This window comes from Carassius auratus, chromosome 8, assembly GCF_003368295.1.
Source record: "Carassius auratus strain Wakin chromosome 8, ASM336829v1, whole genome shotgun sequence".
In the NCBI taxonomy this organism is placed as follows: Eukaryota; Metazoa; Chordata; class Actinopteri; order Cypriniformes; family Cyprinidae; genus Carassius; species Carassius auratus.
Genome location: NC_039250.1, coordinates 6093201 through 6106755, shown reverse-complemented (window position 1 = coordinate 6106755; position 13555 = coordinate 6093201). Strand labels below are relative to the sequence as shown.

Here is a 13555-nt window from a genome sequence, read left to right as displayed (position 1 = left end):
CTGCCAAAACTTCTGCTTTTACAAGCTGCTCACACTTGTTGATGATCAGTTAATTAAAGATATCTCAGTAGCAGTGCGGGACTGTTACTTACCCTATTATTGCCTGTTAACGGTACAGGGGTATCCTAACTTTGTCACAGATTTTTTTTTAAATAATGATATGGTGCAATGTGTTAAGTGTGGTTGTTCTTCTAAGGTTTTATTTTCTAAAATTTAAGACCTTCCAAGGACCAGATATTTAATACAAATTCAATTCAATAAATTGATACTTATATTGAGCAAGGACCCATTAAATTGATGAAAAGTGACAGTAAAGATATTTGTGGTGTTACAGACAATTTTCTATTTCAAATCAATTTCAAATAAATTCAAAAAAAAAATTTTTTTTTTAGATTTATCAATGAATCCTTCAAAAAATGCATCACAGTTTCTGTAAAAAATGTAAGCATCACAGCTGTTTTCTTGAGCATCTAATCATTATATTAGAATGATTTCTGAAGGATCATGTGATGCTAAAGACTGGAGGAACGGCTGCTGAAAATTCAACTTTGCAAGTATTAAAACAGTTATTTTAAATTGTAATAATATTAGAAAGTATTAAAGTTCTTACTATATAAATGCAGCCATGGCCATTGGCATGAGTCCCCAAACCTTTGAACCATAGTTGATTTATTGCAGTGAGATTTGAATTTATGTTAAAGCTCTAACACAACATTAAAAGTCATTATTGTGTTATCTTTTGGTTATCAAATCAAATAAAAAATTATTTTCTATGCACTGTAGCATTAGCCGTATGTCTTTCTTCCCTTCTCACTCTCAGTAAGGAAACCTGATATGTGTGAACAGGCATCAAATAGAAAGACAAACTAAACTCTACAACTATTCATCACAAAATAAACTCTGTACAGTCAAAGCTTTTTTCTTTGTTAACTTGGCTCCGGAACATAAAGCCACATGGCTGTCCGCTAACACACATGAATAAAGCTCATGAAGAGCAGAGGTCCTTCCAGAATGACAGAGACATGCAGTTGACCTCTGAATAAGCACAAACAATGTAATGGCTTCCTGGAAAGCAGGCGTTTCTTCAGGGAATGTGTTCTCCGTCTGTTTTACTGTACTGTACATGTGTGTTCTGTGTATGTATATTGTGCACTCGCCATTCACACTCATTAAGGTTTAATTGACCTAAAAATTTAATGATGCCTTAAGTTTGGCTTTTTATTGCAATGGATTGCAGTTTGACATGCTGTATTTAAGAAATAAGGTACAAAAATGTGTTGTACAGTATATAGTCACAGAGAGTCTGACTGCATTCACATTGAGTCCTTATCTCTTCCATAAAATGGTGTCAACTAAATAATATACTACTTAAGTATTGAGATATTGAATCCTTATATATATATATTATAGTTCATCTAAAATAATTTGACAACACTTAAAAAAAAAATAATCTTGCCTGATTATTATATAATCATTTATGCACCTCATATGCATTGAGAGAGCGATTTGGGCATGAAAAAACTGCAGAGTGTTAAAGTGGTTAAAAGTTATTCTGGAAAACTTAAAAGAAATGCTGACTAGTAAAAGCACCTAAAACATACACTTTCCCTTTATTTTTATTCATATTCATTTTAGCTTCAGATCCTGATGATGAATTAATAAATGCCCATGTTTTTTGTCTACTACAGTCAGGTTTATTATAGTTAACTAAAACAAAAAGTTTCTTGAAATAAAATATAAAAAAGAAACATTTTATTTCAGCTTGTTTTAAAGACAACATTTCTCTTTTTTTTTTTAATTTAGGTTAACCTGATGTATTAAAATAATTGAAGCTGAAATTGAATTTTTACTTAATGAAAATCTTAAAAATAATAATACAAATTTTAAAAACAAAACAGAGTTACTAAAACTTTAATTAAAATAAAACGAAACCGGGTAATATAGAAGTAAAAACTAATTCCATTTAAAATGAATAGTATCTCACCGATAGTATAATGACACATTCTCTTTCATTCTAAATACGGGACGCATATGTTAGATGTTTGAGGTCAGCAAGTAACTGTTATTAGACAGGACAAAAATGTTTGGCTTCTAGCAGAATGATTGAGTTTTCCATTGGTAGAGGAGGACAACTAGGAAGGAAAGAAACATAGATAATTGTAGGAAGAGAGAAAATAATATAAAAAATAAATAATCTGTTTCTCTTCATTTCTTTATGCTGAGACTGATTTTCTTTAATCTGCTTTCTACTCTTCCAGGAAATTCAATTGCTCTGATTTTGGAAATCAATGTCTGTGTCTGTGTGTGTGTGTGTGTGTGTGTGTTTGGGTCAGGTTTTGCCTGCATGGAGCTGAATGTCCCATGAGGAAAACAACTTAATAAATTAATTAAAATCGTAAAACCCATAAAGGTTTCTGTAAGTGTCAAGCCTAAGGTCAGATGATAGAAATCATCATTAGCTCGATTTAAAAACAATATTCACTAATGGAAAGTTCCAGACATGATAGAAAAACAAGCGTGCTCGTTTGGGCTGAGATCTGTCATTTCACCCTTAGCCTCCAAAAAGATGTTCATTGTCATTTTTCAGCTTTAGTTCTTGGGTAAGAGACATTCTCTTTAATTCTTTGAGCTGCTTATAAGTGTTGCTTAATGTTAAAGTGTTGACAGAACGGAAATACTTGACTTTATCAACACATCTCTGGCCCGTGTCTTCACACCCAGAGACATTCTCAATACAGATGGTTTGTAACATCCTGTCTGCACTGTTTATAAAATTAAAACTTCTGACAGATTAAAAAAAAAAAGTGTTAGGTGTTAATTTGAAAGATGCTGTACATTATATACATTTACTGACTGATTTTGTGATTTATTTACATGTCTGTTTCTCTTTTCTCTGTTCCTTTCTGCACTGTACATGTCTTTTTAAAGAAGAAGAGAAAGGTGCTTTTCTTATTTAAAACATTTTTAATTCCGAGATTTGACTCCCCAAAGTGACAGCATGCAATAGTGCCAAGTGTTTTTCACTGTTAAACAATCAATAGATCCGTTTTTTCTCAGAAAACACAGGCTTGTTTTTGTTTTTGTCCTAAATAGTCCCCCAGTAGAGGTGGTGAAACTTCATGTCCTCTCCTCTAGTTCTTAGAAAGCACTGCAACATCTTGCTGCCATGGTTCTTTGCAGTTCATCATTCATGAGTCAAACGTCTCTCTCTCTTTTTGTTTTTTTTTCTGGTGTAGGACATTGACTGGGTCCAGACAGAGAAACACGTTTTTGAACAAGCATCAACCAATCCATTCTTGGTGGGACTTCACTCTTGCTTTCAGACAGAGAGCCGGTGAGAGGAGAATGCATTTCATTCAGCACACCTCTTTTCAGTAAACATTCAAAATAAGAAACCTTCAACACAAGAAAAGCAAACCAGAAAAGTCAGATTTTAAATGATGGAACAAGGTTGTCTCTTTTCATGACTAAATGTGAAAGTAGCCATTATATCTCTCACATACAGCACATATGAAACAAAACTAAAGAGAACATAGGTTTAATGAGTGTCTCCTGCTCTCCGTTTAGGCTGTTCCTAGTGATCGACTATGTGAATGGAGGAGATCTCATGTTCCATATGCAGAAGCAGCGGAAGCTTCCAGAGGAACATGCCAGGTGCGTAGAAATAAAACGGTTTTTAGTTTTTAGTTTTAATATGGTAGCTCATTTAAAATAGCCATCTTTTTATGTGAGATAGGATAGATTGATAGGTGATTGGACGGATGGAATGTGTGGATGAAGGAGAAGGGAACAAAGCACTCAGAAGTAGTAGTTAACTAGTGGGTTTCTAGCCCACCAAAAATGGGTTGAGACAGCAGGGGAAAAACAATCATAAATGCACATAATAAACTCCAAATCACCATATAACCTAATGGTTAATAAATAAATAAATTAACACTGCTGTTCAAACATTAGGAGTCTGTGAAATGTTTCACTTTTTAAAACCGGTTCATCTGGGCAAAATGCAAAAAAAAAAAAAAAAAAAAAACAGCATTGTGAAATATTATTTCTAGTGCTGTCAAATTGATTAATTAAGTTTATTTGTATAGTGGGTTTTTTCACAATGCAAATAATTGAAAAGCAGCTTTACGGAAAATTAAAGTTTCAACATTATATAGTAGTTTATAAGTGGTGATTATCTTAAATTGGTTTCCATGTTGCAGAAATGTACAGTAAAAATCATGCAGTCATTTAATGACATGTAATCAGACAGACGGTGAACACTATTAACAGCAATGACTTAGTGCTGTCAAACACTTAATTGCGAATAATCGCATCCAAAATAAGTTTTTGTTTACATTATATATGTATGCTGTTAATGTTTATTATGTATATATAAATGCACACACATGCATGTACACATTTTAGAAGAATGTTATATTTATATATTAAATATATTTATTTATGACATTTTATGAATGTGTATTTATGTTCAGGCTCTTGTTCTGTCCAGGCTGGACTATTGCATTGCTCTCTTGGCAGGTCTTCCAGCCAGTTCTATCAAACCTTTACAATTAATTCAGAACACGGAAGCAAGATTCATTTTTAATGAGGCGAAAAGAACACACGTCACACTTCTGTTTATCAATTTGCACTGGTTACCAATAGCTGCTTGCATAAAATTCAAGGCATTGATGTTTACGTACAAAAAAACCACTTGCTCTGCACCAGGGGCGGAGAAGGTGGGGTGGCGAAAAGGGGGCAGGAATTTTTGAGGGGTGGCAACCTATGGCAGATGTCTATATACTGAATTTAGTCACAGTCATATATATATATATATATATATATATATATATATATATATATATATATATATATATATATATATATATATATATATATATAAAACAACAACAACACTGCTTCATATTCAGCAGGATTTACACCAGTGTCACATTTTAAACTTTGTTTTTTGTAGTGAGTATACTGTGATCCCCCCACCTCATTCTCAACTGTCCCAGAGCGTTACCCCATAAGCACCACCACACTCACTAATGCATACAGTATGCATCGACATGTAATTGACAGCATTATGAAAGATTAAATGTTATCCACATGCCAATTTATTATAAGAAACACATTAACAGCCAATGAAATGTTCAGCTGGGGAGACTCAACTGATTTTCTGCTGTTTAGTGTTAATCACCTTCTAACTCAACCAGTCAAGAGATACATTTAGATTTAGATGTTATATGAATATGGTCCCTGAGGCATAGGTTTTATTATCTGACAATAATAATAATCAAATAAACATTATAGGCACAAATACAAATGTACTTTTAGAAATTGTTTTAGAAAAATATGGTGTTATAGTTTTGGCAAGTTTCAATTAAAACATCTATGAAAACTTGTGTGATATTCCTTTAAAATAACGTTTTAGTAGATCTTTTTTTTAAAGAATATTTTACTGTGCAATTTCTTACATAATTTCTTTGAATTAAACCGAACTTTTATTTTGGTGGGTTGTAGACATTTGTAGGGGTGGGTTGTAGACCGAGTTTCTGTGTTTATATTCTGTGTTTGTATTATTATTATTAGCTATTAGGTGTTTAGCTATTAGCTGAAAACACCAGGCATGCTTCAGTGTGTGTGTGTGTGTGTGTGTGTAGTAGAGCACAATTGAGCGGTCATTCCCAGAGACGTGTAGAACAACACCATTGATATTCACAGACACAAGTCCATATTGAGATTTGATTAAATGTACAGCACTACTTTTGATTTATTCATTCAAACATGGCCGAATTCCGTGACGTTCTGCTTTAGACAGCAAGTTCCATTTGTGACTGAATTCCGCGATTCAATCCCTGTCGCTTCGCAAACACAGATGGGGTGAATTTATGAATGAAAGTGTGAAAGTTCTGACACAAAAACTAAGTTGTTTTGTATCCTCACGCTTTTTTAAAGTGGGTAACGTATCACTTAGCTACACCACTGTAACGTTAGTTATTTATCATCACAAAGTCTGTGCTTTCATTAAAGCTTTGTTTCTTGACAGACAGATAATCCATTTTTACCTCTTTCCTCCTGTGTCTCCTCGCGACTCCTGGTTCCCTTGCGTCACGCGCGCTCGCTCAGAAAGTTTTCCAAACAAATCAGTTTCTTGTAGCTCTGTCGTCCTCTCGTGCTGGCTCATTCACTGCAGTCAGACATTGGATATTCGCGCTCGTAAAAGTTTAAATTGGCCATAACTTTTAATTTGTTGCTGCCGACTGCGGTGGCAGCAGGGGTAGCAAGGCTTTCTTTTAGGGCGGCATTTGCTACCCTATGCCACCCCGGAGATCCGCCCCTGCTCTGCACCCCTTTACCTAAATTCATTACTCCAGACTTATGTGCCCTCTGGAAGCTTTCATTCTGCAAGTGACCGTCACTTGATTGTGCCATTTCAAAGAGACTTTCAAATGAAATGTTCCCTCCTGGTGGAATGACCTCCCCAACTCAATCAGAGCAACTCAATCCTTAGCCATCTTTAACAATCAGCTAAAAACACATCTCTTCTATCTTTACTTGACCCTCTAACTCTAGCACTCTCTATTCTAATTCTATTCTTTAAAAAAAACTTGCTCATTTAAGACTTGCACTCTATTCATTTTCTAACTGCTTATTTTCTTTAATAACACTAACACTAGCTTCTCTATTCTTTTTGTGTCCTATCTGTTTATTTTCTTTCTATTTATTGTACATGTAACAAAGTCAAAAAGGCATCTAACACTATCTTGCTCTATTCTTTTTCTATTCTATCTGTTTTCTTTTTATTTATTATATAATAAAAAAAAACTTTCTATGTGTACTACATTAAGCTAACTGAGACTTTTAAAGTACATGTATATCAGTGCTCTTTTGTTGATTTTGATTGCTTCCATTGTCCTCATTTGTAAGTCGCTTTGGATAAAAGTGTCTGCTAAATGACTAAATGTAATGTAAATGTACATTTAAATATATACATTACACACATAAATATTATGTAAACACAAACTTTTATTTCGGATGCGATTAATCATGACAGCACTAACTGTTTTCTATTTTAATATATTTAAGTGATGCAGTGATGCAAACCTGAATTTTCAGCATCATTACTTCATAATCATGACTACAGTCTTTTGTGTCGCATGATCTTCAGAAATCATTGTAATATGCTGTTTTGCTGTTCTTATTATTATCAGTGTTGAAAACAGTTGTGCTGCTGAATACTTTTATGAAAACAAAGTAAAGGTTTATTTTGTTTAGGATTCTTTGATGAATAGAAAGAAAAAAAAGCATTTATATGAAATAGAAATGCTTTGTTACATTATAAAATGTTTACTGCCACATTTAATCAATCGAATGGTCACGTTTTGTAAATTTTATTTATTTTTACATAAATCAAAAATTAGTGTTGCTACTAGTGAGCGCAAGTATTAGGCGACGTTTATGGCATTTGTTCTGACACCTGTGCAGATGCCAGTCTTCAAAAATTATGACTCATCTGGGTAGTTTTATTAACTTAAAATCGTCCATCATAATGTTTCACCAAATCCACTCCTTTATTTGAATGCAGATCTCATACACTTCTTTTGGGCTATATTACTCTGTCTATGAGGCAGGACGGTCTGATAGATGATGAACCCTCTTACAGCGACTGATCAGAGCGCTTCTCTAATGCCCCCTTTCACACGTCTGATAAACTGAGATCAAACACGGGCTAATTAGGTGAGTCAAGCGCACCCCGACCAGCCCCATCAATATGCGTCCTGTACACCACACATATGCAAATACGCATGCTAATTACGACTAATGAGCCTAAATATTCATGAGTTGCTCCTAAAGGTCTCAGGAGCCCTTGCTGCGTGCCGACATGAAGCGAACACTGCCGAGTGCCAGACGTGAAACCTGATCGGAAATGTCACGGTTCATTTTTAATACTTTGAACACCTTTCTTTTTATCTTTGTTTTTTCTAACTTTAGACAGGCGAATGCTGACAGTTGGAAGCGCAGCTCCCACTTGGGGAAGTCAGGAAAAAATGTTTATATACATATTTATCTAATGCCCTGTGTTGATTTCACATATATTGACTTTTCAGCGTAGTGACAGTTGCTTGGTTTCCTTGATTGCAGCATTGGACTGAGTAGCCCCGCCCACTGTGAAAACCAATTGGTTCACATTTCCACTCTGTTTAACTTCACACTAAACTTAAAAAGTTCTGATTGGGTCACATCACTCCATGCGTTTCTATCACTCCATTACACTGCTTTTGTTAGTGTACAATGCTAATTTCATCTAATTGCTCATAGTGGACACTTGTCACATCACTAATGGTTAGGACATATTATTATACAGTACCTTAATAGTTAAATTCTTGATTTTGATTGATTGACAAAATGCAGATAAACCCCTGTTCAGAATTTATTTTTATTTTTTCTGCATGGACATGTAAAATTAATTAATCAAAAGCGACAGTAAAGACATTTATAATTTTATAAAATATTTCTATTTCTGATAAATGTTTGTAAATTTTAAACATTATCCAGCACAACTGTTTTAACATTGAAAATAATAGGAAATATTTTTTGAGCACCAAATCATTTATATAAGAATGATTTCTGAAGGATGATGTGACCATAAAGACTGGATTAGTGGCTGCTGAAAACTAATTTGCCATCACAGAAATAAATATATTAACTAAATATATTAATTAAATATATTAACATAGATCAGCTGTTTTAAATGATAATTTTTCACAGTATTACAGTGTTTTGCTGTATTTTTTATTTTAAAAAAAAGAGCTTAGGTGAGACTTATTTAATAAAACTTATAAAATCTTACCACCCCTAAATGTTTGAATGGTATCGTATTTGTGTTAAATGTATATTTCCTCCATTCATCTGTATGTCTGATAATGAATCTTACCAATGACTTCTTTTTTCCTGTTCCCTGCAGATTTTATGCTGCTGAAATTTGCATCGCTCTTAATTTTCTGCATGAGAAGGGTATCATTTACCGGGATTTAAAACTGGACAATGTACTACTAGACCAGGATGGCCATATCAAAATTACAGACTATGGCATGTGCAAGGTAAAACCTATTGCTAAAAGAAATCATCTTAAACGTATCTCTGCTTAAGTAAAAACATACTTTAAACATAGGGTAGAACTCATAACAGATTTTTTGAATTGTTACAGGAGGGAATCAGACCAGGTGACACCACCAGCACATTCTGTGGGACGCCCAACTACATCGCCCCAGAGATCCTGAGGGGAGAGGATTACGGTAGGCTTGACTGCATGAATTCTCATTATCAGTACTGTATAATCTCGAGTTAAACAGAGCCCAGTGTTTAATATAATTATATTTTAAAACCAATAAGACTAAGTCATCAAAGTTACTGAAAGAATAATAAAATATGAAAAGTCAGTCACACTGATAGAGATTGAACACACACACTCACACTTTTGCGGCATTTTTGCTGTCTCTGTCCCTCTCTCTCTGTCCCTCTCAGGGTTCAGTGTAGACTGGTGGGCTCTGGGAGTGCTCATGTTTGAAATGATGGCAGGCCGGTCTCCCTTCGACATCATCACTGACAATCCTGATATGAACACAGAGGAATATCTCTTCCAGGGTGAGTTCTTGTCAGTTCAACTGAAACTGTATTATTAATGTAAGTTCCTAATGAAGTTACTGTCCACTGTGAGTTTTACTCAGTTGCCAAAGCCAATTTTTCCTTGCATTTGGCACTTGTTGGGTGTTCATTTTGAACATACTCAATTTTTGTACAGTGATGCAGTGTTTCTGAATGATATATATTAATCCACATATTTCCAACTGGAAAATATTAACCGAGTAATTTAATTTAAACGGTTTAATTAAAAATCTTTTTTTCATCTCATCTTCATTGTTGACAAAAATCATAATTAATATTACATTTACATTTTTCACCCCCTTCTTAAACTTCTTCTTTAAATAATCTTCACAAAAGAAAATGAAAAGAGTCGCTTTTTAGTTTTATCTCTAATTTGTTGGTTAAAAGTTAAATACATTAATAAAATTAGTTATCAGTCTTTTTGGGCTGTCACACAAGTTTGATTTTATCAATTAAAAAATGTATGACTTAACGGAAAGACTGAATGTGTTTTGAACATGACTTCATTAGCATATCTAGTTGAAGGTTAATATTTATCTTATTAAAGCATACAGTTCATTTTAAATATTTAGAACACACCTGCATTATAATTACTTAGAATGAATTAAATATTCCTTTATATGAAAATAATTCATGGCATTATTTGACTATTCAAAGTATTAAAGCAGTGATATTATTACTTAGATATGTGCTCTTATTAGAATTGTATATAGTTTATTGTGGACATAACACTCTTGATATGTTGTATTAAATCTAATTAAAAAAAAAAGTCTCTGCATGCTGCATTCATTTGATCAAAAGTACAGTAAATAGTACTGTTAAATATCATTACATTTTAAAATAACTGTTTTTAAAAAACATATTTTATAAATAATACAATAAATACTAATGTAGTGACATATTTTACAATGCAATTTATTCCTGTGATGACAAAGCTGATTTTTTTAGTGGCCATTACTCAAATCTTCAATCCTTCAGAAATCCTTATAATATGCTGATCTGATGCTCAAGTATCGTTTCTTCTTGTAATTAATGTTAAAACAATTATGTTGCTTAATGATAATTTTTAAAGATTGTTTACTAAAACAAAAAGAAGAAAGTAATTGTAAAAAAAACTGTAGCATAATAAATTGTCTTACTGTCACGTTTTGATCAATTTAATGCATCTTTGCTTAATAGAACCATTAATATATTTACAAAAACAAATAAACAAATAACAACTTTTTGAACAGTAGTGTAGATTTTTGTAGTGTTCTGTAGCCTATATATATATAATTTAACATTTGTGAGCTCTACCTGGCATTTTTTTTGTCATTCCTTTTATGGGAAATTCTTTCATCCCCACTTTCCTCACCTCCAGTCCATCTCCAGAGCAGAGACTGTGTGGTCATCTGCTTCCCTGTCTGTTCTCTGGTGCTCCAGCAGAGAGGGCAGCATGCTCCTGGATCTCTCTCATCCATACAGACACACACGACATGAACCTGGATCTCTCTCCACAACCGGAACTCTGTTCCCCCAATCCAAACCTCAGTTCGCCCATATGCTGCAGCGTCGTCCCAGTCCAACCTCCCCCCGGCCCTACACAGCCTCCCCCTGCCGGCGCTCCGCCGCCCACCCAGGAGCAGGGCAGATGCTGCCACCGCCGAGCCAACACTTTAGCCGCTTTCGGGCCGCCATCCAAACCGCGTCACAACAGCAGGGCAGAGCCCCAGCAAGACCTAAATCCCTTTAGCTTTTCATTCGGAAAAGAAAACAAACAGGGGATGTGGCATTCAGAGAGGGGAAAGATAAACGCTCGTCTGCACTCTATCTTTGAGAGAGATGAAATTTAACAGGCTTTGCTTCTGGATGGTCGCCCGAGATGCGCAACTGTAAAAGAAATCCGAAAATGCAGGGATGAGACGTATTAAAAAGACACATTTTTTACTTTTTGTGGGGTGTTTTAAATCCACTTAACACCGCGACAGAATTTTATGAATTTACAGAAATAAACACGGAGCGGGGAGGAATCTTTTGAGTCTTTGATTGAATATTGAAGGGTTTATTCAGGCGTCTGTAGTGCGTGGGCGTACGAGTGAGAGATTTCGTGCGTGTGGGTTAAAGCCTGTCTCTCTCTCTAACACCGCCGCACAACACGACGACCATACTCTGCAAGAATGACTCATACGCTTTTATCTTCTGTCTTCTCTTTCAGTCATTTTGGAGAAGCCGATACGGATTCCCAGGTCATTGTCTGTTAAGGCTGCGAGTGTGCTGAAAGGCTTTCTGAACAAGGTGAGAACAGGGTGTACTTTGTACGTGAATGAACGCTGCAGAGTGCGATACAACTGTCGTGTTATTGCAAAACACAAGAAGACAAGAAAAAGTGGACAAAAATGACACCATAAAGAGTTAAGAAGCTGTTAAAAAGCTGTTGTATAGACTATTGTTGCTGTATATCAAGTAGTAGTTCATGTAGCATACCAAGGTTAAGGGATTCCCAATAGGTTGAATGTACAGTAAAGTGCTTTAATAAAAGGGTTCTTGAAAAACATTTCAAAACAGTCCTACCCTCTTCAATGTCATGCTTCTATTATAACCATACTGTAAGACTGGGAATTTCAACTTTGAGAAAAAAAAAAAAAAATTCAATGATTTTCTACTGCCCACAACCCTGAATTGAAATGCACTAATCAAAGAAGTGGTCATTACCATGGAAACATAATTCACAGTAATTTACACAGCAGTTAGTTTTTGCAGGCTAAAGGCAGGTCAAATTAGCTAATGTCAAGTATAGCAATAGCAATAGTCATTTGTTGTTTTAGTGTTTCTTTATTTTGCCTATTCAGATTTATATTTTAGTCCTTTATAATAGCAACTGTAAAAGAGTTGTATTTTGTTGTATAACAAGTTTTATAACAATAGTTGTATTTAGTGATAAGCAAACCCAGAATGTTTCAATTACATCGTATATAATTCTTTACGTAATGCGTAGTTTATTCTTTGTCCTCTGAAACCTTGCAGACTGAGGTTTATAAATGAGTGTCTTAACTCTCCATAAATGTGCACGTAGTTTGCCTCTGATTAAACAAATATATGTGCTATAATGAGGAGGGTCATCATCCTCCAGATGAAACCAATCTCTTGAGTGTGTGCAAGCTTCTTTTCGCGTGCCCGTGTGTGACGGCTTGATTAAATCTGTGAATAATGAAGCGTTTTCCTTTAATCGTCGAGACAAATTGCATTTATTGAAGCTCTGGGGTTCTTCAAACTCAACAGCAGCCTGTAATCAGTGTTATCAGCCCTCTTCATTGGGATTAAATGAGCGTAGATCAACTCAGAGAGTAACTTCCAGACCCCTGAATCCTCATCTAACGTTTTAGGGCACAAGATAATGTCTGCAACATATGCTAGAGTGAATGTGTTAAACTCCATTCTGCTGAAATAAAGAGGACATGAAATGAATGGGTTCCATGTTTTTGATGTTCTCTGCACCAGATCTGGCTTCTGTTAGACGTGTTATTAATAGAGTGTGTGTTCTGTTTAGGACCCAAAAGAGAGGCTGGGATGCCAAGTTCAGACCGGATTCACAGACATCAAGTCTCATACGTTCTTCAGAAGCATAGACTGGGACCAGGTAGGCAAACATGGCTTTTAGTCACTTTTTAATATATGGAAAGTATAAAAGATCTATAACACAGCCAATTATCTGGAATACTCCTTTTTTAAATATATTTAAGCCAGTATTACAGCAGCTCTTTCAGAGTTGTTTATGAAGAACACTATGGGAAGAGAAATGCAGTGTGTGGCCATTGATAGTTGGACGTTATCCTCCGTACCAGCTGCAGAAATGAAAGAGAATATCAAATGAGATTCAGCCTTTGCTGAAGTGGCACAAGGTTTAAGGGGGGATGTTAATTGG

The 13555-nt window shown here is 34.9% G+C and overlaps 1 protein-coding gene across 4 annotated transcripts in view; it reads left to right on the top strand.

The window, feature by feature from the left end:
• The window catches only part of LOC113107093 (protein kinase C zeta type-like), a 94757-nt gene that overhangs the window by 65010 nt on the left and 16192 nt on the right, over positions 1-13555 (top strand). For all 4 annotated transcript variants that reach the window (XM_026269298.1, XM_026269301.1, XM_026269300.1 and 1 more), the window contains 7 exons: positions 3237-3334; positions 3568-3654; positions 8954-9089; positions 9197-9284; positions 9514-9633; positions 11849-11928; positions 13181-13270. In XM_026269298.1, coding sequence (XP_026125083.1) covers positions 3237-3334; positions 3568-3654; positions 8954-9089; positions 9197-9284; positions 9514-9633; positions 11849-11928; positions 13181-13270 — 699 coding nt within the window. The remainder of the gene's footprint in view (positions 1-3236; positions 3335-3567; positions 3655-8953; positions 9090-9196; positions 9285-9513; positions 9634-11848; positions 11929-13180; positions 13271-13555) is intronic.